The sequence below is a fragment of the Cucurbita pepo genome, chromosome LG05 (assembly GCF_002806865.2).
Source record: "Cucurbita pepo subsp. pepo cultivar mu-cu-16 chromosome LG05, ASM280686v2, whole genome shotgun sequence".
NCBI classification, from domain to species: Eukaryota; Viridiplantae; Streptophyta; class Magnoliopsida; order Cucurbitales; family Cucurbitaceae; genus Cucurbita; species Cucurbita pepo.
In genome coordinates, this window is record NC_036642.1 from 8,991,282 (window position 1) to 9,016,451 (window position 25,170).

Consider the following 25,170-nt stretch of genomic DNA (forward strand, 5'->3'; position numbering starts at 1 on the left):
ACGATAAATCTCCTCCCCATTCGGGGCAGGTCCCTGCAGATAAAATAGACATCTCTAGTCAAATGGTTAAAATTAAACGATGAATCCCCTCCCCATTTGGGACAGATCCCTGCAGTGTGATATTCTCGTAATACAAAAAAAATTCTCATGTCGTAGTGAAAGTGTTGAGTTTCAGATGAAAGGATAAAAAAATGTGGTATGACGTGGACAATATTTAGTCGTTCTTTAGTTTCAAGGTTGACTCGGGTTTTTTCTTAACTGAAAATTTTGAATCATTCTAATGTTATATTACGAAAATAGCTTACAAGACAAGCTTAGTACCAACCAAAGTAAACATAGCTCAACGATACCATTGTAAAAAAATATGCAAATTTTCCTTGTTTTGTCGGTTCTTCCTCCTTGTACAAATTTTACCATTACTCTCAGACGAAGGTTAAGTGCATTACCCTATCCAAATCGTATGTTTCTTCCCGTAAACACCGTTTAAAGCTGCCAGCACGACCTTTCGGTTTCGATCCACTCCTCTATCAAACTTGAATGACGACGAGGATATAAAAAAGGTATTGAATTATGTCAGCTGCAAGCCCACATGGACTGTGTCCTATGAAGCCTTTTGCTTGACCACTTCATGGTGGCTTAAACCACTGGAGTAAAGCACTCCATTCGGAGAGAGGACACGCCGAAGAGCATTAAGAAACCGAGCCTATGCAAGAGAAAGTTATTGCACAAGGTAAGAACAACGGCTATTACAACGCACATATTCGATCTAGATGAACACGAAAAAGAAAACAGATAGAAATATAGTAAGTAATTTTCAAAACTTAATGGGTGTATATATGGTTTAGTTTATATATATTATAGCCAGATATAACATTTTACTGTAGCTACCATTTACTTTATATTCATGTACCAACTATTCACGAACATATAAATAAGAAGCAGGCTTCATAATCTAATACTATTTGCATTCAACTTAAAAGAAAGCAAGTAAGGATATCTTGTGTATACATACCCATTGAAATCCGACGAGGGCGAACCAGCAGCCCCCCAAACCATAGCCCCTACTGCTTATAACCTGGGGGCAAGCAGGAGAGTTAATGCACAAAGAGAAGAAGAAATAAGGCGTGGGAGTAAGGTTGGGAGATAAAAACATTACCAGCAATAGAATGGCACCAAGAGAAAAGCATCCACACATTGACAAACTAATGAATTTTAGGTCTCGTCCAGCCTGCAAGAATCGAACTTGAAGGTTTAAGGAAAGTTTGATGATTTCAGCACTAAGATTGAATTTGATCAACACTGACAAATGTCACTCAGGTACACTCCAAAACAATGAGCCAATGACATAACATTTTAGTCACATAGCAACGGCTCAAGCCCACCGCTATCTGGGCTTTCCCTCAATGCTTTAAAATGCGTCTGGTAGGGAAAGGTTTCCACACTCTTATAAAGAATGTTTCGTTCTCCTCCCCAACCGATGTGGGATCTCACAAGCCACTCCCTTCGAGGCCCAGCGTCCTTGCTGGCACACCGCCTCGTGTCCACCCCCCTTCGGGGCTTAGCCTCCTCGCTGGCACCGGTGTCCACCCCCCTTTGGAGCTTAGCCTCCTCGTTGGCACATCGCCCAGTGTCTGGTTCTAATACCATTTGTAACGGTCCAACCCAGTGCCCTTACTGGCACCCACCTTATGTCCACCTCCCTTCAGGGCTCAGCCTTCTCGCTGGCAGATAGCCTGATGTCTGGCTCTGATACCATTTGTAACGGCCCAAGCCCACCGCTAGCAGATATTGTTCTCTTTAGGTTTTCACTTTCGAGCTTCTCCTCAAGGCTTTAAAACACTTCTGCTAGGGAGAGGTTTCCACACCCGTATAAAAAAACGTTTCGTTCTTCTCCCTAACCGATGTGGGATCTCACATCTTCATTTCTTTTCTACCCTAACCGCTAGTGGGGGAAATGCATCTATGTACTAAACCACCCAGAGTATCTACATTTGTCATTGAATCAAAGATGAACCTAATTGCACGCAAGAAAGAATTTGGGAGGAATTTTGAATGGGGTAAAACCAAACAACAGTTATTTCTAAACTGAAAAACCATCCTTGTTCCTGCCCTGCCCCCACTCCGTGGACGTCCAATTCAGGCACAAAAAGTAAAGCAAAATCTTTAAGGTGAGCAAACATACCAATAATGACCCTTCTAAGCTAAGGGTTGCGGGCATTATGACTAGCGCCAAGAAATATGGAATCAACACTTTATGCATCTGCATGATCAAAAAAATGAAGTTATTTTAGGAGAACACTTACGCATTTACAACGCAACACGACATGGATTATTTATCATGAGGAAAATGCAGGCAGTCAAAAGAAAAGAACAGAATGATATTGAAACAATGATGGTTCATATTCCAAATGTCATGGTATGGATATCAAGAACCAACCTCTTGAATAATCTTCTTATCGGGCGTAAAGAGATTAGGGAACAACCAAGGAACTGATGTTCCAATAGTCCCCAATACTAAACCAAAGATAGCTCCTATGATCAAGAGTGACTTGAGCAGCATCCGAGCCTACACAACATAAAAAGGTTACACAGTAAGTTCATACAGAATTGGTATTTATTATTATACTCAACGCAAGCATCACTAAGGTCATAATATCTTTCTCCGGCAGAAGTCAAATAACAAAAGTATGAAAAAAAGGGGACCCATGTGAAGCAGATCAGCAACCAGATATTACCAAAGGCAAGAACGGTCCGCACCAGTATGGGGGCACGGTCTTTAGGCTCCCCCCTCTCGTACACCACCGGTTAGATAAGAAACAAACTAGGGTTTACAGCCATAAACTACCCTCCACCTAGGGTTTATGAATATCCATAACAATGTAAGGAATCTATTTCAGCTAAATGAAGTTGGTGTGGCTACTGTAGTATCACGCAAACAAAATTCCAAAAAGTAAAAAAAGTTGATAAGCATATCATTAGAAATTAGAGTTCTCACCTTATCAAAACTACGATTCACTCCAGTTATCAACCCAGGCATGAAGGCCTGAGCAGTTTGAGAAAGAGGTTCACCCAATATGCTACACATGTAGAATATTTGATTCATGACCTAAAGTACATGACAAGCAATCAATTTGACATGACCATTGACTTTCAATAGAAAAGAAAGGGCAGACTTGCATGGAAACATAAAAATGAAAATAACCATGAAACTTAACCTGATGAGCAGCCATGGTGTGTGTGCCCATAGACGTAGCATAATAGATGAGGAGAGAATAAAAGCCCACCTAAAAGATAATAATATTAGACATGTAACGACCCAAGTCCACTGCTAGTAGATATTGTCCTCTTTGGACTTTCCCTTTCGGGCTTCCCCTCAAGGCTTTTAAAACGCGTCTGCTAGGGAGAGGTTTCCACATCCTTATAAAGAATGCTTCGTTCTCCTCCCCAACCGATGTGGGATTTCACAAGACATGTTACTCATATAAAGGGTTTTACAAAGTATAACCTTTGACAATATTGTCATAAATACAGGAGCAGCAAGTGCAAGTATTGACAAGAATTCAGTAGGTGAGGGAATAGACAGAGAATATCCACTGTATCCTTTCTTGTTCAGTGATTCTATCATCATATAAGCTGCAATAACCTAGAGCTCATATAGGGAAAAAATGAGATCAGTTTTAGGTGTGAACAAATACAAATGCAGTGAAAAATAGGCACATTAACATAAACAGGAAGAAGGGTACCTGTGATGCCATAGTTGCCCATGCAGCACCAGCTATACCATATCCTAAAAACATGCATAGAACAATATCACCTATGCCATTTACAATACTCGCAACTGCCAAAGCCTTCAACGGTCCCCAGGAATCTTTCATGCCAAGACTAACACAAATATGAAACTAGAAGTTAATCAATCTGGTGAATTTTCAACCAACTGGTACTGCAAGTTTTCACAAATCGTATTTTATATTGCTCATTTTTGGCATGTCATCACAAACAGAACAAATTTAAAAAAGTAGATGGAGCATGAATCTAGTAATAGAAATTAGGAACCTTGCACTCTGCGCAACCCATCCAGTGAGAACTGCGGGCCATGCCAAACCACGAATCTACCAACAAAAAATGAATCTGTTCAACTTAAAATCATTGAACCAAGAAGAAATCAAGGAAGCATGACAAAGTATCAGTATGCAATGGTCACATTCTTGGTGAAAGCTCTGTGTGCCACCAGAAAGTGATTTTATATTCACTATCTGTGCAGGAAAAGACATTCATATCACTAGTTCACAATCTATAGGTACAACAGAACATATGATTTAGAGATTAAGATCTTCAGTTTGACATAACTTTATGCATCAATAGTTATGATCATTGTGATACATGCTAATAGGCTAAGAATATGTTTTTGTACCTATGTTTGGGTGTTTTTTCAAATTTGGCCCTATAATTAAAAGGGTTTTAGATTTAGCCCGTTACGTTTTAACATTTTTTCTTTAATTTAGTCCTTCATTATTGGTAATTTTTAAAATTGCTAATGATAAACGTACATAACATAGCACTTAGTAGATAGTCGAAAATTTAGAAGAGAAAAAAAAAAAAGTCGTCTAAGAAAGATTTTTTTTTTGTTCTGAGTGTTGATATAATTAAATTTACCATACCTCCTCCAAATTTTAAAAAAGTGATAGAAATTTCGAGTTTTTCTCTTTTAGATGAAGCTAAAAAAAAGTAGAGTTCAAAAAGAAAAAGAGACACGTACAACCAAAAAAGAAACATATCACATATGAAGCTTTATAAGGCAAACTTTTGTGCTAAAAGACAAACCTGCATATACGTGTTTGCAGCAGGTATGATGTTTGCATTCTTTGTCCCCACAAAAGCTGAAAATTTACAATAACATCTTGTTAATGGCATCCCTCCTACTTTTAACAGATGACAAAGTTCTAGCTAGCTATGTGGCGAAGAACTTAAAGGAATAGTTCATAAAACTGATGAATGCAAGAATGTAGAAGTTTAGTACCAGTTAGCGCCACTGAACCCAATAGTTTGGTAGCTAAGAGCATCAAAAAACCAGATACCAACCCAACAAATAGCAATGTAGATATGTGATGCTGCACTTCGTTTTTATCCTGCAAGAACCTTACTGGTCAAGCAATGCTGCACAATTATTCAATAATCTGTAAAACAAAGTCCTTCGATTATGGGTTGAACCTGTTTAGCAAGGGCCGTGGCTACCATATTTGAAGTTGCAATACTAAGAAACATGAACACAAAGCTTGTATAATCACATAAAACTGTCGCTGGGCCTGCCAGCCAAAAGTTACAAACAGACGCAGTTCAGAAAATTAATACTCACAGTAGACACCAGATAGAAGTCACAGTTTAAAGACCGTAAATCAAATATGGAAAATTGATATCTGACATCGTTTTTGTTGAGGATTGTTGGGTGGGAGTTCCACATTGGCTAATTGAGGAAATGATCATGAGTTTATAAGTAAGGAATACATCTCTGTTGATATGGGACCTTTTGGGGAAGTCCAAAGTAAAGTCATGAGAACTTATGCTCAAAGTTGACAATATCATACAATTGTGGAGAGTCCTAATTCCTAACATTGCATCAGAGTCATGTCTTTAATTTAGCCATGTCAATAGAATCCTCAAGTGTCGAACAAAGAAATTGCTAGCCTCAATGTATAGTCAAAAGTGACTCATGTGTCGAACAAATGGTGTACTTTATTTGAGGGCTCCAGAGAAAGGAGTCGAGTCTCGATTAAGGGGAAGCTGTTCGAGGACTCCATAGACCTTAAGGGAGGCTCATACTTTGTTCGAGGGGAGGATTGTTGAGGATTGTTGGGAGGGAGTCCCACACTGGCTAATTTAGGGAATGATCATCGGTTTACAAGAAAAGAATACATCTCCACGGGTATGAGGCATCTTCGAGAAGCCCAAAACAAAGCTATGAAAGTTTATACTCGACAATATCATACCATTGTGGAGAGTCATGATCCCTAACCGTTTTTAGATTTCAAAATAAGTAATTAGCACGTCATAAGTAACTGTAGCTCATAGCTGGTTGAATTCGAGTATTCGATCCAGTAGATTGGAAGCAAGAACCTACTGTTTTCTCGATCCATTAGCAATATTCAATTTATATTTTCCAACCCTTTAGATTCTTACTTTTAACAAGAATCAGAAAAAAAGCAAAAGTAAGAGAAATTCACGAGAATACCCAAAGCAGCAAGCTCAACAGCGCTCCCCTGGCCAATAACCGCAGTGTCAATGAGACTCATCAACGGTCCACAGATCCACAATCCAATAGCCGGACCAGTAAAAGTTACAATCTCCTTCATCTGACTCAACAACCCTTGGATCCCCAATTCTTCTCTTCCAATCCCCAATAACTGCTCATTTTCCTGTACTTCATTGTCAATCTCAATCTCATTCTCGAAGCTACTTCCTTCCCGCTCCTGATTATCGCGAGGAACCGCGAACCGACGGCGAACCCGCGGCGATACATCGACGGATAAAGGGGAGGTGGTGGTGGAGAAAGAACGGTGGGTGAAGGGGAAGGAACGGCGAGGGAATGGCCCTAGAACTCCGGGGATATGGATTCGAGCAGCGATTGAAGAACGACAATGGAGGGTTCTGAAAGACATTTTTGGCGCCTGGAAATTGATCGGAGCGAGAGAGAGCGAATGCTCCGCCATGGGAGTGTAGTAGTGGTAGTGTCTGTGAAGAAGGAAGATGGAATATTCAAAGAGGTGAAGCCACGTGGACGAATTTTGGCCATTCATTTGTGAAATTATGAATTTTGGATTAAGAACACCGTTGATTCTTTTTATATGTTAGTTGGAGTAACAACTTTAGTCAACGTTTTGTATTTAAAAGTCAAACATAAATCAATTGGTCATTACTTATATTTTCGATCCATAAATAAATATTCGAATATTTCATCTTATGATATAATTTTGAACCCGAATAAATGTGTTTTATAGTTGAACCGATCAGCTAAAGTGAGCTTAGCTCGTGGATGATCGAGCTAAAAATTTTAAATTCTCGTGCTTTCACATTTGTTGTATTAAAAAAATGAACTAAAATAAAATGAATAAGGAGTACTTAGGTGAGGAACCGAGTGGGTCCCACAACGGCCTAATTTCAACTATTGCTCGTGTTTCACAACTTTATCCTTACTATCAATTATTTTAAGAATTTCTTAATCATCGTATCATCGAGATCACTCTCATTCGAATGTGGTATCGGTTCATTCATGTATCACTTATTTATTCAAGCGTCACATGCCCACCAACCTTCACCTTAGTTCTTTCCCGAGCTACATCCTACTGGAAAAGATTCCATTACGATACCATTTGTAACGTCTTATCCATATAATTCCTTCCTCCTTAGAACCTAATGACACAGCTGTACAATCGAACATATCACGTTCAAGTAAGGCCGACTACTCAACCTAACATATTTCTCGTACACCCTTAATTCACTTTTCCCCATATCTTAAAATTTTGTTCATCGCTTCCCGTCAGTGGCGTTTCAGGTTTAAGAGCTACGTTGAGTTGAACACGTGAAAAGAAAGATTCAAAGATTTAACATTTGAATTAACGTATGTTATTAGTCAATTGAGCTCTATTCCGATAGCAATAATTCTCGTACATGTGAAATTTAAAAAAGAATGTATTTATTTTATTATTTATAATTTCATATTAAATTTAATAAATTAAATATTTTATTCAAATTCAGAATTAGGCCAAGTCCAACGACTAAATAATAATAAATACCCTCACAAAGCAAACACCTTATGTTAATATTAAAATATATAATTTTTTAATAAACGTAGAAATCACGTCTTTTTAAATATTAATTATTAATTATTTAAGTAATTAAAAATATTTTAAACAATGAAATCCTAAGGCCACGTTTGGACAACGTGAACGATATTTTTCGAATAAATAAACGCTTTTATTTATAATTAAGCTTTTGAAAATTACAATTTTTTTTTTGTCTTTTTCCTTTTATTATAAAATAATGGGTTTTTTTTTTGTAATATTTTAAAATTTAAAATTTGGTGGCATGCTATTTTAATATATTTGAGAAGATGTTATTACAACTAAAATATTATTAAATAATAATTAAAATCCGGTAAGTTGAAGTATCAGAATATTTACAAGTTACAACACATTATTTAGACAAAAAAAAAAAATAATTTTGCGGAGACAAGATTTGAACTCGGGAACGAATTCACCGCCGTATGGCTGATCGGCGATTACTAGTGGTTCCGGCTTCATGCAGGCGAGTTGCAACCTACAATCCGAACTGAGGACGGGTTTTTGGAGTTAGCTCACCTTTGCAGGATCACGATCCGATCCATAATCAAAAAAGTGTTTGTGATTGTTCCAGAAGAAATGAAACAAAAGATACGGAAATATTTTTAAAAGTACGGTAGGATTGAGATTGGATTGTGTAACAGTCGAAGCCCATCGCTAGCAAATATGCAATGGAGAGAGTTTAGCCATACTACGACGAGTGACTCACCATTTGGTAACTAGCTATGGTACTATTTGTAACGGCTCGAATTCTACTCCTAACAGATATTGTCATCTTTGGACTTCATTAGTAGACGCGTTTTAAAACATTGAGGAGAAGCCCGGGAAGGAAAAGCAAAAATATGACAATATCTGCTAGCAGTAAACTTACTATTACAGACTGTAACCCTATATTCTCGTGGGTGGGTTGACCTAATAGAAAAATGTCAACCTACCAATCAAACCAATTTTCGAAACGCTTATTATTATATATTTTATTGGGCTAATAAAATATATATATATTTTTTAAACCTTTTTATTTAAGGGTGGAAAATGGATAATATATAGAATTTAGAGGAAACACTATAATTAAATTATTTATATTAATTAAATATTAATGTTAATAAATATTGTTGAATTAATATAAATATTAATGTTATTAAATTTTGTTGAATTAAATCCAATCCATTTTGAGAAGGTTAATTAAATTTTACTTTTCCACATCTCATTTTTACTTTTTGCAATTTACTCGTGAATTTATGGTCTCAATCAATGAACCATTCATACTATTATTTTAAATATATGCATAATTATTATTAATTCTATTTAATTCAATATTTCAAAATAAATAAATATTTTTTTTTATTATTATTTTCAATTTACTAATGGTTTCATCTTAAAAAGAAAATGGATAATTTTTTTTTAATATTAACTTATAATTATTTTTATTATCGAGGTATATAACAATTTCTCTAAAATTTAGGAATTCTAATTTGTTCCATATAATAATAATAATTAAATAAATAATTATAGAATTTTCTTTTTAGTAATGAAAATGAAAATGAAAATGGATGAAAATATTATAATCTTTTTATTTTTATTTTTTTATTATTTATTTTTTATTCTCGAACAAAAGCTTAATACTCGAATTAAAATTTTAAAAATGTATGATTTAAAAATATATAATCTTGATATAAATACTTTTTTGAAAAAAAAAATCAACAAGTTTAAAACAAATTTACCCTTATTTGATATAATAAACTAATATTTTTTATTTTATTTTAAAATAATTGCGACAAAAATTAATTACTGGAGAAAAAAATGACTTATTTATCTCTTTTGTTCATGCAAATATAACAATAAATAAATAAATAAATAATTACAATAATAAAAATACTCAATATTGATTTAAATCATCTCGAACCATATAGATATAATTCTTCTTAATATTGATGTGACAAGCTAAGAACGCTAACTCTCGATCTAGTTTAGATATATAGTTTTTGCGAATATGATTTTTAAAACGCTGATTCGATTCTAAATCACTATTCTTCTTTACACCACTTTATTAAATAAATATACTCGGGCAAGTACCAACATTCTGGTATAATCATATTATGAGTTAGGAAATGTAGTTATGGGGCGATTCTCATTGCAAAATATGATAAACACAGCCGATCATAATCACTTGGGACCACAATTTTTAAGATTTTGACTTTGATATATTCACTTTTATAAAAATACAAACCGGAGAGGAGAAGAGAGCGATAGAGATAATTTTGGTGTTATTATTATTTTTAAAATTTTAATGTCAATATTAAATTAATAAAAAAAATTACTCGAGGGACGTTTTAAACCTATTTTTCAAAATTTATAGACTAAAAGGTAAAATTTTCTAAACATGTCACGACTCGACTTTTAAGTTTTCGAATCTCGAACTGTGATTTAAGAGATGAAAGCGAATGTAAATAAAAATACAGTAAAATTTAACTTAGATTTAAAAAACGTGTTTAAAGAATAAATATTAAAACAAAGAGATATGTATTTATAGACTTAATTTACAAAAACTAAGGTTTCGAATGAGACCAAAATTTTCGAACCTTATCCTAATACGAGCTCAACTAGTTAAGACATATATTCTAATATAAAGAGTTAGAAAGTTTCGGTTTAAACGCTGAACCAAAAAAACTCTAATGCATTTAAAAGAATGGAATCCTTTTAGATAAGTTTCTATTAACTCATAAATTTTAAAAAAGATCTTTAAACTTTCAATTTTGTGTCTAGCAGATCCAGGACAACAGGTTCAATATATATATATAGAGAAATTTAAGGGTTTAATTTTAAATGTTTAAAAACACTGTATACCGTGTTGCTTGTCTGGTACGTTGTCCATGGTCACATGTCCGTTCCAAACATCTTTTACATATTTCCATTTTAGGCAGGCTTTTACCATTTCAAGTTGGGTCAATACGAATATGTATCATTGTTCACCAAAATCATGTCTACACTCGTCAGGACTAAAATGCTCCAAAATGTACTACCGGAGATATGACTAGTTGTCACTACTCCCTTCTTAAAGTTATATGTTATTTAAGCCGTGACAGTCATGTCAGGTAAGAATGTCAAAATTCACAGGATTGAATTAAATACAGAAATTATTGATATTTTGTCGAGTTTTGGTGGATCCATCCACGGGTCTAACACGCCACTCATTTTCCACACCCAATTTTATACAATGATTTATATATATATATATATTTGTGATGACATTTGAATGAATAAAATAATTATAAGATGCCAACAAATCGAAAGCAAGATGAACAAAACTGAAAATTGATTGCCATTTGAATTTGGGGCCGAAAAAAGCTTTGGTCTCTGCCAATTTGTATTGTACTCAGTGCTCACGCATTCACCAGAACGCCCACTTTTGTCTTCAAATTCCCTCCCCTGCCCTTCCATTTCTGCAATTTCTTAGAAACCCACGTATTTCACGTTGTTTTCTTTGATTACAGCATCTCAACAAACAATCTGCACAGCTATATAAGCAGATTCCATGGATTTCTCTTCTTTAAATATCTGAAAACCATCATCCTTCATTAAATTGTCCGTCATTTCGGGATTGGGCTTCAATCATTCTGTTTTCTTCGCTATTTTGTTGATTTTGTCATTGTCGATTGAATTAGAGGATCGCCATTTGAGGAATTGGGTGTTTGCGCTGAGGTTTGACCGGCGTGGGATCTGAAACTTGTGGAGTTTGGGTGTTGGAAATCGGATTGAGAGCTTGAAATGGGGAGTTTGAGGGCGATTTTGAGTCATCCGGATGACTTTTATCCGCTTTTGAAACTGAAAATGGCTGCTAGACATGCGGAGAAGCAGATCCCGCCGGAGCCTCATTGGGGATTTTGCTATTCCATGCTGCATAAGGTTTCTCGAAGCTTTGCTCTCGTTATTCAGCAGCTTACGCCCGAGCTTCGAAATGCTGTAAGTTCAAGATCAAGAGCTCGATGTCTTTTGTGTTTATAGTACTGATGTTTTGGTGTTCCTTTAGTTGAATTAATCTGTTTCATATCATGGATTGATGACGTTGTTGTTGATGTTGAATCCATTTATCAGCTCTGATGGTTTTTCTTTTTGAACAGTTTGGTGGATTGATCGTTTGTTAGGAAGAACAATATTGATAGGCGTTGAGTGAATATATGAACAAATCTGATGCTGTTTATCATATTTATTCATGTTTACTGATCTTTTATCACTGTGAAAGCTTTCCCGTTTCATTCCTTATATTATAACATGGATTATGATACAAGTTACAGTTCTTACTGCACAATTTCAGTGTTTGTTTGTTCACTAATTGTTGAAGTGTATGTATTTGTTTATCCAAATAGCCTTATTATGGTATTTCTTAGCTTATCGTTTTCGTTTATTCGCAGGTATGCATATTTTATCTTGTTTTGCGAGCCCTCGACACTGTTGGTATGTTATGAACTCTTCACTTCTTTTGTTTGTGAGATCCTATTCTATGCATCATTGGCCTTAAGTTTGAGACATGTAATGGTTTTTGCTTCTATTGCAACCGATACAGGTCGAATAATAACTAGATAGCCATTTTGGTTACCTTAAGTTTGCACTTAATATAAATTAAGTTTGCAAACTTAATTTATATTAAGTTCCCACTTCGGCACTCATAATCTTCGCAGTTATCAATTTCACTTGAACACGTTCACCCTACTTAATCGAGAAAAACTCTTTATTTTCTTTGTAATTGTATCAATACGTGCAAGAACATGTAGAAATTCATGTTGGTATCTTTGTTATGTGGCTTAGCCTAATTGTCTTATTGTGATGGAGATTTTTCGGTCAATGGCATTTTCTTCTCTGTTATGGCTACACATTGCAGCTTTCATATGTTTTCAAACTGATCTAACATTTATATTTCTTTACAGAGGATGATACAAGCATAGAAACAGATATCAAAGTGCCCATTCTGAACGCTTTTCCCCGTCACATATATAACCCTGATTGGCACTTTTCATGTTAGTATTTTACTTGTAATTTTTTCTTCTCTCTTTAGAATCGAAAAACGAATTAATGAGTTGAATTTCTGTGCATCTGAGTTCATATGTCTCTTCTTCTGCTGACTTGTGTTCTTGCTTCTATATTCAGGTGGCACAAAGCACTATAAGGTTCTCATGGATGAGTTTCATCATGTTTCAACTGCTTTTCTTGAACTTGCTAAAGGGTTGGTTACTAGAACCTATTGATTCCTGTCTGATGGTTTCTAACAAGATAAGAAACAAGTGATGACGTACATCATCCATGCGTGTTGAAGTTCGCCTCTTAAGAGACGAACTTCGTTCATGTAATAAAAACAACAATATTAAAATGAATTGTTTGAAAAACGTTATATTTTAATAATAAGTTTAAGAAATAACAATAAAATGAAACTAAGAGTCCCATAAATGACTTATGTTCTTTCTGATTTTAGTTTTCTTCACTGCAATTAGTTCTGTTTTGTTTGTTTTTCCTTTACAAAATGAAACAAACTTTTATGTGCACAAGAAAGAAAACTATTAGAGTGCAACGGCCTAAGCCCACCGCTAGCAGATATTGTCCTCTTCGGGCTTTCCTTTTCGGGTTTCCCCTCAAGGTTTTTAAAATTCGTCTGCTAGGAAGAGGTTTCCACACCCTTATAAAGGATGTTTCGTTCTCCTCCCTAACCGATGTGGAATTTCACAATCCACCCCATTGGCACTCAACCGATTGTGAGATCCCACATTGGTTGGGGAAGAGAACGAAATATTGTTTATAAGGGTGTGAAAATCTCTCCCTAACAGACGTGTTTTAAAAACCTTAAGGGGAAGCCCGAAAGGTAAAAGCCCAAAGAGGACAATATCTGCTAGCGGTAGGCTTGGATTGTTACAGTTGGTATCAGAGTCAGACATGAGGAGGTTGAGCCTGAAAGGGAAAGCCCAAAGAGGACAATATCTGCTAGTGGTGGGCTTAGGCCGTTACATAGAGATTAGTGGAGCTAGTTGTCCAACTCTTTAGTAACCTTTTCATTCTAGTATCAAATAACATCCCTCCAAAAATGAAACATCAGAAAACCCCTTTGCTTAGAATATCTTTGATTCTGACTATAAACTTCTTCAGTGCTTTACTCACTATGCTCACTTGCCTCTGCAGGTACCAGGAAGCGATTGAGGATATCACGAAACGAATGGGAGCCGGAATGGCTAAATTCATTTGCAAAGAGGTACAGCATGACTCTGTCATCCATGGCTGAATTAGTACGTATTGGTTGGCATAGAGACCTGAAACATTTCTTCTGTTCTTGTAGGTAGAGACAGTTGACGATTATGATGAATATTGCCACTACGTAGCTGGACTTGTCGGACTTGGTTTGTCGAAGTTGTTCCACGCATCGAAGTTGGAGGATCTGGCATCCGATTCTCTTTCAAATTCTATGGGATTGTTTCTTCAGGTCAGCTATTATTCTCGAAGTGGTCAATGTTCTTTCCAATGATTTTGTTTCTATTTGCGTTCAAGTTTGAGACCGACGTACTCCTTTTTGAACTATTCTAACACAGAAAACAAACATTATTCGAGATTACTTGGAGGACATCAATGAGATACCGAAATCTCGAATGTTTTGGCCTCGCGAGATTTGGAACAAATATGCTGATAAATTAGAGGTGCATAAATCTATATGCCTTTGGCCTTTTGGTTTCTTGTTCTTATGTTGCCTTTTGGTCTGATTGGCTTGTTTCACTATCTTTGGCATTATAGGATTTTAAATATGAGAAGAATTCGGTCAAGGCTGTGCAATGCCTCAATGATTTGGTCACTAATGCTTTGAACCATGTGGAGGATTGTCTGATATACATGTCTAACTTACGAGATCTTTCCATATTTCGATTTTGTGCAATCCCTCAGGTACGAGATTTTTCAACTCTTCGTGTAGGGATAAGTCATAAGCTAACTTAGTTGTCTCTGCCTCGTTGCGGGTCAGCACCTCCGAAAGAAACGGAGAACTTCATTATTCCCAATGAACCATATGATCTTGACCTATCATTTGTCCAATTTGATCGATCTGAGTTCTTAGTTAACTCTTTGATCTTGAAGTTTTCGTATTCTTTTTGCTTCATTTCAAAGGATATTTTATCAGTGCTGGAAAGGGACCGATTTGATATCACCCTGAAATTCGAATTAGCAAAAGCAATCTCTCCTTGCATAATATGGATTCCAAACATTTTAAAAGCTGTCGTACATCTCTTTCATGCCTCGAGCAATATTTTGACATCTTTGTAGGAATAATCATTTAGTTTGGGATGTGTTTTTGATAGATTATGGCGATTGGAACCTTAGCGTTATGCTACAACAATGTTGAAGTCTTCAGGGGTGTCGTCAAAATGCGTCGGGGTAAGATTTCGATCTATTAGTAAAGAAAAATCCCATAAAGGGTGCACTGATGGTGGTAAGTCGAAAAAGGGAGCTAGCATTTTAGGAATCTGCCCGTAGTTTGAACTTTTGTGGCTTTTGATCTGCAGGTCTTACTGCAAAGATCATTGATCGAACGAAAACAGTTGCGGACGTCTATGGAGCTTTCTTTGATTTCTCTGTTATGCTGAAGGCTAAGGTAGAAATCTTTCGATCGGACTTAACGATTGCTCAGTGATCGGTTTTCGTTCTTCTGTATAAATATGAGAGCTTATTACATCAACTAACTTCTTCGGGTTTTCTACAGGTCAACAACAATGATCCTAATGCTGCTAAAACCCTGAGCAGGATTGAGGCAATACAGAAAACGTGCAAGGAGTCGGGTCTCTTGAACAAACGGTTCGTATTTTCCTCCTCGGTCTCACTCGTTTCTATGTCTCAACCTTCAAATCCTCTGATCACTCTGAAAATTTTTCATCTATATTATTATCCACCAGGAGCTTGTATGTGGTAAGAAGTGAGCCAATGTTCAATCCAGCTGTGGTGAGTTTTTTTATTACTCAAATAACATCGTAACGATATCGTTTTCAGCGTAAAAATATCTGATGATGTTTCTGTTCCGATCCAGATTGTCATCCTTTTCAGCCTAATATGCATCATTCTCGCGTATCTCTCCGCCAGACAGTTACCAGCTAACCAACCCATATGAGCATCGAACTCCGGTGAGTATCTTATCGATCGGGTCACTGATTACAGACAAAGGCAATTGCATGTAGTCGTTATAGTCGTTTATGTTCTACGTTTGGTTTTGTGAATACAGGACAGGAGTTTGAACCGAACACGCCATGAACTTGGACGGTATGATTTAGTTTTTGGCTCCACAATCTTCCTCAGAGCTTTGTTTAAATGTTAGAAAGGGTGTAAGTTAGTGTGTTGTTAAGTACAGACCAGGAAACGAGTGAGATGTTGTAGCATTCTAATGGGGATGTGTAGTGTAATGGTTGACATGGAAGTAAGCTTTGTTCTTGTTTTTTCAATATTCTATTAAGGGATTAAGTTTTGGAATTAAAAGTATCTTCCATAACAAACAGTGTCTTTTTAAGAAATCAGGAAATGAAAGATTATAGAAAGACATGTAAAAAAATTCAACAAATATAAAAACTAGAGATCAAATCTTTGTTTTCTAAAATAATAATTAACTTCACATTAAGATACGTTCAATTTGACGGTTTTAAAATCTTTAAAAAAATTTGTATCGGGATTTTCGGCAAACGGAAATCTTGTGGATCTCAATCATCCACATGATTTTCTCTTAATTTCCTCCTCGGTCTTCTAACTAGTTTGCTTCCTTTCTCTTTATACGGGGAGTTCTATCTCTTTCCCTAAAGGTCTTTTCAAGTGTCTTTTGACTTCCGTTTGGGCTATGATGACACAACAATCAGAATAATCAATGTTGATTTTGTTCTTACAACGGTTGGCAAACACTGGATCTTTATACTTCACGACCCTTGAAGAAGTATGTGTTTAGTGCAAGGTCTCACATAATATAGAACAATGAAATAATGTATCCATACGAGCTTTGACCCTCATTGTTGTTTTAATAATGAATGATGTAGAGTCCCTCAATATATATGGCACATTTGACAAATAGTTTCCAAAGGAGTTGAACCATCTATTTCTACCTAAACTCTTCCCGAGTTTCCCTCCTAGCAAACAATCCCTCATTGCTCGCATTCACCTAATCGAGCAGAACATCACTCAATGATCATCTGACAACTGGTCCAGTCAAATTAGGGAGGAGGACAATGTATATTGAACAAGTCACCAAGATACCTGAAGAAGAAGAAGAAAAAACAAAAACAAAAAAAAAAAAAAAAAAAAAAAAAAAAAAAAAAAAAAAAAAAAAAAAAAAAAAAAAAAAAAANAGGACCAAGACCAACCTTTCCCTTCAACCTATTTGTGGTTTTGATTTGCATATACTCGGTTTAGCTAGTAAAGGCCTATGGACAACCCAACCCAACCCAATCCATGTGCATCATCTCATTAGATGATACTATAATTTTTGATGCGAGACCTCTAGATATTTATGAATTTTTTTATTATTATTTTTTTTTGTTAGTTTTCAACAACGTGCATAAACGCTAACTTATAGCCAAACCTAGGGAATACATTAACCATTGCGCCTAGTGGGCTCACTAGGCAGCCAAACCTAGGGAATACATTAACCATTGCGCCTAGTGGGCTCACTAGGCATGTGCATGGTTTATGGTTTATGAATACGCTTATTTACTTATAAGAAGCAGAGTAGGTTCACTACAATAAGCATTCTTATTGGCTAAACTGGAGAATAACAGAACGCCAAACAGAGCCTGTCCAAAAAGAGGGGGAAACAATAAAAAGAAAGTTCAGGAACACCAGCCCACAAGGATCAATAGCAGAAATTTACGGTCTCCATATTACAAAATCTCAACAATTGGTATAATGAGAATTCTATCAGCAAGAACACGATGCATCATCCATCCGGGTACATCTAGTGAAAAAGAAAAGAAAAGAAAAAAAAAAAAAGATACACATACAATATCCCCAACCGATTAAAATCATGCAAAAGGATCAAAACACCTCTGCAACCTTACTTGCAAGTACGCGTTCTCTTCTTTCTATATATCCAAACGGGAACCATCCTGCTTTGCCTTTGCACTCTCCCTCAGCCCAACCGTTGTTCGACACCTGTTGGAAGAACCAATGGAGAACATGATCAATAAGTGAGGTTTGTAAAGAATCCAAACAGACAACTTTGAATAAGTCGACTTTGTTTGTAACCTTTCTAACAACGACGTAGTCGCCAACTGTTAAATTAAGCTCAACGTCTGACTCGGCTTGGTAGGGATGCACGACCTAAACAAAGACAAATCAGGTAGGTAGTACTAAACAAGATGTAGAAATTTCCAAGGACAAAGGACTTGGCGAGCTACCTCCCCCAAGAAGTAACCCATGGAGTCTGTTGAGCCATTATGTGCTTGAGAAGCAAATACACCATTGACTTCTTCATATGATGGAGGAGGAGACATGGTATTGTCGACACTTGGACCAGGAGGAGGGGGAGTAGGAGGAGCTTCAATTCTCTGTCGCTCCATTATCATCTACCAATAAAAGAATATTATGTGCTTAATTCTTAAACATGGTGTGAAAAGCTGCAGAAGAAAACTGGCGCGTGATTGCTACCTCGCCTTCAAGCTGATCAAGTATTTGGAGGACTCTTTGATGATAAGCGCGTTCTGCTTCAACCTTTATAATCCATGAAAAATTCGAGATCATAAATTTCAACATTCGACTCCAAAAATAAATCCAAACAAAACCAAAGAGAACCACCATAGATCCTGATAATAAAAAATATACCTACCATGGCAATGAGTCGCTGGAGAGTTAGCCTCTGTTGTTGAGCTTCAACAGCGGCCATGGCTGCTGCAGCTTCCTTTCCCATTGTTGCCATATTTGACTTTAGATCCTGCAATTTTGCTTCTGCAGCTTCCAACTTTATCGTAATCTCGCCATTGCCTGGTGTTTCCCTTACCCTTGCCTGGCGCTTGAAAACTTCAATAGCCTGTCTAGGTACAACATAAAATGCTGCTTAATTAAATCTTGGCTATAAGAAAACAATTTATAGATCATGAATTTCATTCTAATTTAGAATTGGACTTTTATTAAAATATGTCACGTCCTGAGCCAATAAAAGAAGAAAAAACAAAATTTCGAATAGAAGAATTAGAGTCTATTTACATATCAAGAACGGGAACATGGAGATGAGAACATTTTCACTCAATCCATTTGTTGTAATTTACATCAGGACACAAATCATCTCCAACTACTGAATCCCAGCTTAAATCAGGACTCCGTTGAAGAGATTGTTGTTCTTATTTTCTTATTAGTGTAGATCCGCCAATTTTTTACGTAACATTTTACTTAAAAATTCAGTCCTATTATCATTTTGATTCCACAAGAATTTTAGTAAACACAAACTTAAAAATTCAGGTCCATTTCTCACCTATTTCATGCCAATTAATTCTTTTCCTTTGATTTTCCTAGACCTACTCCTATTTCATTCCAATGAGAGGAACAGCCACATTTTTGCATTCGCATTAGTTAATGAAATGGAAGAACTCAAAGTACTGATGAATTACCTGAGCTTCAGCTTCTTGTCGCATTCTGTCATAACGTTGAGCAAGATGTCGAGCATCCTCCAAAGGAGCACCCATAACCATGGCTCTCAATGGCTCTGCAACCTGTTAATTGGAATATGCAAGAACACTTAAATCATTATTGTCCTTCTTAGTATGTTCATATGCATCATCATTCAAATAATAACAACTCAGGATATGCAAGTTCCTCATATTTGGGTAGCTCATCATTTCAACTCAATAAGGGAATAGTTCGTAACTGTCTAAATTCCTGACAAAGAAACCTAACCATGATATACAAATTCCTACACTGAATGATTATGCATATGTTTGGGGCCATTATAATTGTTCCCAAAAGACTGAAGAATGAACCATTAAAATCTGGTAAACTATCACTCAAATGATAGCATAGATGTTTAGATAAAAATTATTTACACTTTCATGCTTCGGTACTTAGGTTTATACACAACAATTCATGCCATCTATCTTGCACAAAAATCTATGATCCAACCTGAGTACCAAGAGCCTTCAACATGTTTCCACGCTCTTTCTCCATTTGAGCACGTGCACGTCCATAACTTAATGCAGCTTTCGATAATGTGTTGCCACTAGTACATGTATTTTCAGCACCATATTTCCTGCTATCTTCTGACAACTTTGTTCCTATAGAATAAGATGAACACAGGCAGAATGATGACAATTAAGCTCTAAAACTCAGTCCAATTACAAAACTTTGAAAGCCCTGAAAGACCCAAGAACTTACCTATTTCAACTTGTTTTGAACCAGTAACAATATAACCCTCTACTCCTCGTACAATATCCCTTTGAAAATGCTAAAAGGAAAATGAACTTCACATAAATAAAGAGAATGATATGGAAAAAATAAAGGAACTAAGCCATAGGAGGAGTATCAACCTTTCCAGCACGAGTTGATATATACAACTTTTCTAGTTTTTGATGTTGGTGAAGTTCTGCCTCATCCGTTATGATGTTATCTGAACCTCCATATCCTCCAGCACCAAACTGTTTGAGGACAGCCTACAAAGTAATATATGGTCACATAACATCGCGGACTTTTCCTACTATACCAAGGATATAAGAATAAAATAAAAGCAAATCCTGCATTAAAATTAAGATAAGCAACAATGAATTAGTGGAGAGATGAGGGCGGGAAAGAGATCAGAAACACATTCCTACAACTTTTTATCCAATTACACCATTCAGAAGAGTATTTCCTCGGAATAAGGCACTAACCACTCTTTAAAGAGCATAAAGTTATAGTTATCCATCGCATCATTCCGGCATATGAACTGTTACACAAAACTAGTGGTTCCTAGCTGAAATCGATTGAGCATAAGGATTACAGAATACTCCATCCCGCATTTCTCACTCGAAATATTCATCTCTACGGATAAATTATCCACCAGCAAAAGATAAGCGGAGACTAAACAAACAATCAAAGATTTCGCTTCCAGATCCATGAATTCGTAAAAATTAGTTAATCAACAAACGAATCGACATCCGAATCAAATCCACCATTACCAGCAGTAGCATTGCAGAATATACCAATTTTTAAAATAACCGCAACAGAGACAAAAACAACCAAAACTACACAACAAATAAGCCAATGGATGCGAAAAGAACAAAAAAATTCAAAACAAAAAACAAAGGATCGAGTAGAAACTTCAAAGCGCAGAGAGATCAAAGACAAACACAGAAACGGATCTAAACAACGGGAAAGAGTTAGGGTTCGATTGGAAAAAAAGAAAAGAAACCTGCTGCTGGCGAGCGACTTGTTCTCGTAGCTTAGTGGCTTGCTTTCGGATGGCCTCCATACGACGGGTCGAATCTGGCCCGGCGGGAATCGGAGGAGAAACGGCGGGGAGATTGGAGGAGAGAGAGAGAGAGAGGGAGAGGGAGAGAGAGAGAGAGATGAAGGCCCTTTTACGATCTTTGATTTGGTTTTTCAAAATTGGGAAGTTGGGCAGTGGAAGCTTTGGGGAGGCTTCGTACTCACATTTGTCTCTTAATTCGGTAAAATTAAAATATTACAACAAATTTGAAAATAAATTAAATTCCGTTAATTTATATAAAAAGTTTGGATTTGAACCAAATTTTGGTATTACCGGTTGCCGGTTACAACCATTCCATTTTCCTGTTTTAGTTTAATTAATTTTTTGCCAAATTCTCTCTAACTTTCACTTATTTCTTCCCAATGTCCAATGAATGGATATTACCAAAAATTTCAACATTTATCAAAAAAAAAAAAAAAAAAAAAAAAAAAAAAAAANGGAATAAGTGAGAGTGGGTTATAATAATTATAATAATTGTGCCAACCAATGAATTGAGAGCTTAGTAAACTAATATTGTAGCGTATAAAATAATCTTCGCATTTTTTAATGCTATCATTGCTTCCATACAATCAAATAATAATAATAATAATAAATATTTTCATTTTATTATAAAGTCCAATACAAAATTTCAACTTATACTATACTTTTTTTTCTCTCTATATTCGTGAGCATGCGTTCACGTATTTTTATAATAACCTCAACTATAGTTTTCATCATTTCTTTGCTTTCTTACAACTTTATTTATTTATTTATTTATTACTATATATATATATATATATATTTGTCTTAAATTTTTAATAAAATTAAGAGTTTAATGTCTTATAGTTCATTAATTAGAAATATTTTAAGTATGTAATCTAGTACACAAAAATTAAAAATTAAATACTTGACATTAGACCTATTAGACATAAACATGAAAACAAATTTAATTCGTGAATTTCAATATATTTATGAGCTTGTGTCTTGTTATACTCCAATCAACAACTTCTTGAGATTGATACCTTCGTATTTATGTCAAATTATCAATGTCAGAGTTATACTTCAATCAACGACTTTGATAGCACATAAAGAACCGATAACTAGTTACATCCCCTATAGTAGATTTGGGGGCATTTTAGTGTTGGTGAGTGTAGACATTATTTTGGTCATTGGGTATACACCTTGCATCACCTGTCATATACCCCGTGTTGACACAATAATCATAGTAAAGATCTATATAACATGAAATCATGTAAAAGAGGTTTGGAACATGCATGTAACCATAGAAGTTTGGAACAGGCATGCAGGCATAACTGGAACATCCGACATGTGGTCACAGACAACACGCCTTAGACAAGCATGTGGGGAAGAGCCTGACATTGTCCAGGAATGACAGAGAGATCATAGTCTACTTAGATGTGAAATCCCATCTGTTTTTTCGAAAGGTGTTCCTTTTGTTCGAGGAAGGCAAATTGCTAGAGAGAGGTTTCCACACCCTTATAAAAAATGTTTCGTTCTCCTCCTCAACCAATGTGGAATCTCACAATCCACCCCCTTTAGGGTCCAGCGTTCTCGCTGGCACTCGTTCCTCTCTCCAACCGATGTGGGATCTTACAATCCACCCCCTTCAGGATCCAGTGTCCTCACTGACACTCATTCATCTCTCCAATCTATGTGGAATTTCACAATCCACCCCCCCTTCGATGCCCAGCGTCCTCGCTGGCACACCTCCCAATGCCTGGCATTGATATCATTTGTAACAGCCCAAACCCACCGCTACTAGATATTGTCCTCTTCGAGCTTTTTTTTTCAGGCTTCCCCTCAAGGATTTCAAAACGCGTATGCAAGGGAGAGGTTTCCACACTCTTATAAAGAATGTTTCGTTCTCCTCCCCAACCGATGTGGGATCTCACAATCCACCCCTTCAGGGCCAAGTGGACACGGGCACTCGTTACTCTCTCCTTTTCCATTTCACAAATCCTACTTAGAAAGAAAGAAACTTCTTAGCCCTGTAACAGAGGCAAGGTTGCAGCTTGTACAAAGCATCTTGTCGTTGATAGAAGCACAACCAGGAGTATCAATGATAAGAACACAGTGATCAGCAGGCATGGATTGTTGAGCACTCACATGCCAGGATACTATCACTCCATAATCAAGGGTATCACTACAATAATGGTTTCTTACTCAAGTTGGAATGGTGACAAGATGCATACAAACCATGAACTCAGAACTGATTACCTTAAGAACACTCTCAACTTCAGGGTATGCATTGTACTAAATCCTCATGGAAGATATGCCTAGATACAAGCCCCTAGATCTGAAACCTAGCAGATTAGAGTTCAGAAAACTAGTTTTCTAAATGCAATTTTGCTGTTAGATTTCAGATTATGATTCCTAAAAACCACACTAAAATCCTCAATGGCCTTACCAAACCTTGTCAACAGCATTGCCATTCCGATGTCCCGAATCAACGACACCGTAAGAAGGATTTTGAGTGTCAAGTTCGTGATGAGTCTATTTGAGAATCCAGTGGCCGATGACAGATTTGTAAATGAGCTTGGAAGCCACCTGAAAACACAAAGAAATTTAGTTAAGAACTGCTAATTCAATTGAACAGGAACGCAGAGATCTGGTAACAGAAGCAGTAAGAAAATCACTTGTTCTGTTGAGGAACGGAGAAAATGCAAATGATCCAGTCCTGCCTCTATCCAAAGCGACGCCAAAGATCTTAGTCGCCGGTACTCACGGCCACAATCTAGGGTTCCAGTGCAGCGGCTGGACGATCTCCTGGCAAGGGCTCAGCGGCAACAATCTCACAACCGGAACCACCATTCTCGATGCAGCGAAGAAAACCGTCGATCCAAACACGGAGGTCGTCAACGAAGTAAGTCCGACGACCGATTACGTTAAGGCGAACAACTTCTCGTACGCCATTGTCGTCGTGGAAGAACTGCCGTATGCCGAAACGGACGGCGACAACCTAAACCTAACGATCATCGAAGGAGGCTTCGACATGATCCAGAACGTGTGCACCAGCGTGAAGTGCGCGGTCGTCATCGTCTCCGACCGGTCACTGACGATTCCTCCGCTCGATCGCAGTTGGACGCGCTGGTAGCAGCGTGGCTCCCGGTACGGTGCGAGAAGACTTCACCGACGTGATGCTCGGCGACTATGGGAGTTCACCGGAAAGCTTGCCGAGGACGTGGTTCAAAGACGGTAGATCAACTTCCGTTGAAGTACGAGGATGAGAACCGTATTGGATTTGGGCTTACAAAACTGAGCCTGAAAACAAAGCTCTACTAGGGATTTTGTTTATAAAGAATTAGGAGTTAATTAATAGAATTTCAAAAACTTAATTAAATTGATATATTTTCAAGTGGCTAATGTCGGTGTTCGTGGGTTGAGTAAGATCGGGTATATTTTTAAAACCTAATCTTATTGGTTGAAGTAAAAAAAAAAGTGTTCCAATTGATCGGGATGAAAAAATGTACCAGCGAAAATGTTCGGGATCATAAATATATCAGCTCAAATATTCAAGATGAAAAACCTATCGACCCAAATATTTGAAATGAAAAATATACTTACCTAAATGTTTGGGATGAAACCAGTTCGGAATGTGAAAATTTACCTACCCAAATGTTCGGGATGTGAAAATATACCCGTCCAATTATCCACCAGGGTTGACTCGTTACATTATTTTTAATAAAAAATTATTAATTAATTATTATTACTTTATAATCTTAATTAATTCAACCCAAAAAATTTAAATGGATTAAAAAAATGTGATTGTATTGAGGTGGGTATAAATCATCGCTCCATATTTCAAGTCAACTCAATTTTATTGTGGATTTCAGCCCAATTTTGCTCTCATTATTAATTGTTTGACTTGTTTATTAAGTAAATTAATAAAATAAA

At 36.5% G+C, this 25,170-nt stretch overlaps 3 protein-coding genes and 1 pseudogene across 3 annotated transcripts; 2 read left to right on the forward strand and 2 right to left on the reverse strand.

Moving 5' to 3' along the window:
• Window positions 1-257: 257 nt before the first annotated feature.
• On the reverse strand, window positions 258-6,704 carry LOC111794710 (protein DETOXIFICATION 46, chloroplastic-like). Its single transcript, XM_023676823.1, has 14 exons — window positions 6,227-6,704; window positions 5,209-5,303; window positions 5,018-5,126; window positions 4,822-4,877; window positions 4,054-4,109; window positions 3,744-3,882; window positions 3,506-3,643; window positions 3,216-3,284; window positions 2,996-3,106; window positions 2,438-2,566; window positions 2,183-2,260; window positions 1,157-1,228; window positions 1,013-1,075; window positions 258-703 (listed from the first exon to the last, which is right to left on the reverse strand). The coding sequence occupies exons 1-14, from the start codon at window positions 6,702-6,704 to the stop codon at window positions 602-604; spliced, it is 1,695 nt and encodes a 564-aa protein (XP_023532591.1). The 3' UTR covers window positions 258-601.
• A 4,414-nt stretch (window positions 6,705-11,118) lies between these two features.
• Window positions 11,119-16,319, forward strand: LOC111795790 (squalene synthase-like). Its single transcript, XM_023678373.1, has 14 exons — window positions 11,119-11,792; window positions 12,242-12,284; window positions 12,755-12,844; window positions 12,975-13,050; window positions 13,995-14,064; window positions 14,149-14,292; window positions 14,399-14,503; window positions 14,598-14,744; window positions 15,155-15,230; window positions 15,359-15,447; window positions 15,556-15,647; window positions 15,746-15,791; window positions 15,877-15,970; window positions 16,069-16,319. The coding sequence occupies exons 1-13, from the start codon at window positions 11,598-11,600 to the stop codon at window positions 15,955-15,957; spliced, it is 1,254 nt and encodes a 417-aa protein (XP_023534141.1). The 5' UTR covers window positions 11,119-11,597; the 3' UTR covers window positions 15,958-15,970; window positions 16,069-16,319.
• Window positions 16,320-17,643: 1,324 nt separating this feature from the next.
• LOC111796134 (SH3 domain-containing protein 2) lies at window positions 17,644-21,427 on the reverse strand. Its single transcript, XM_023678843.1, has 10 exons — window positions 21,199-21,427; window positions 20,339-20,461; window positions 20,187-20,256; window positions 19,935-20,086; window positions 19,427-19,528; window positions 18,649-18,849; window positions 18,471-18,533; window positions 18,221-18,388; window positions 18,069-18,143; window positions 17,644-17,975 (listed from the first exon to the last, which is right to left on the reverse strand). The coding sequence occupies exons 1-10, from the start codon at window positions 21,256-21,258 to the stop codon at window positions 17,859-17,861; spliced, it is 1,131 nt and encodes a 376-aa protein (XP_023534611.1). The 5' UTR covers window positions 21,259-21,427; the 3' UTR covers window positions 17,644-17,858.
• Window positions 21,428-23,673: 2,246 nt separating this feature from the next.
• Window positions 23,674-24,558, forward strand: LOC111795125 (annotated as a pseudogene).
• Window positions 24,559-25,170: the final 612 nt, after the last annotated feature.

Coding starts and splice junctions, on each gene's coding strand:
- LOC111794710 (XM_023676823.1), bottom strand. CDS start 6,704: ATGGCGGAGCATTCGCTCTCTCTCGCTCCGATCAATTTCCAGGCGCCA. Junction 3,883..4,053: donor TGGGTTGCGCAGAGTGCAAG/GTTCCTAATTTC, acceptor TATTTGTGTTAG/TCTTGGCATGAAAGATTCCT. Junction 2,567..2,995: donor TGAATCGTAGTTTTGATAAG/GTGAGAACTCTA, acceptor TATGTTGTGTAG/GCTCGGATGCTGCTCAAGTC.
- LOC111795790 (XM_023678373.1), top strand. CDS start 11,598: ATGGGGAGTTTGAGGGCGATTTTGAGTCATCCGGATGACTTTTATCCG. Junction 11,793..12,241: donor CGCCCGAGCTTCGAAATGCT/GTAAGTTCAAGA, acceptor GTTTATTCGCAG/GTATGCATATTTTATCTTGT. Junction 12,845..12,974: donor CCCTGATTGGCACTTTTCAT/GTTAGTATTTTA, acceptor TTCTATATTCAG/GTGGCACAAAGCACTATAAG.
- LOC111796134 (XM_023678843.1), bottom strand. CDS start 21,258: ATGGAGGCCATCCGAAAGCAAGCCACTAAGCTACGAGAACAAGTCGCT. Junction 20,462..21,198: donor AAGTCGCTCGCCAGCAGCAG/GTTTCTTTTCTT, acceptor ATTACTTTGTAG/GCTGTCCTCAAACAGTTTGG. Junction 18,389..18,470: donor TTGATCAGCTTGAAGGCGAG/GTAGCAATCACG, acceptor TTTTATTGGTAG/ATGATAATGGAGCGACAGAG.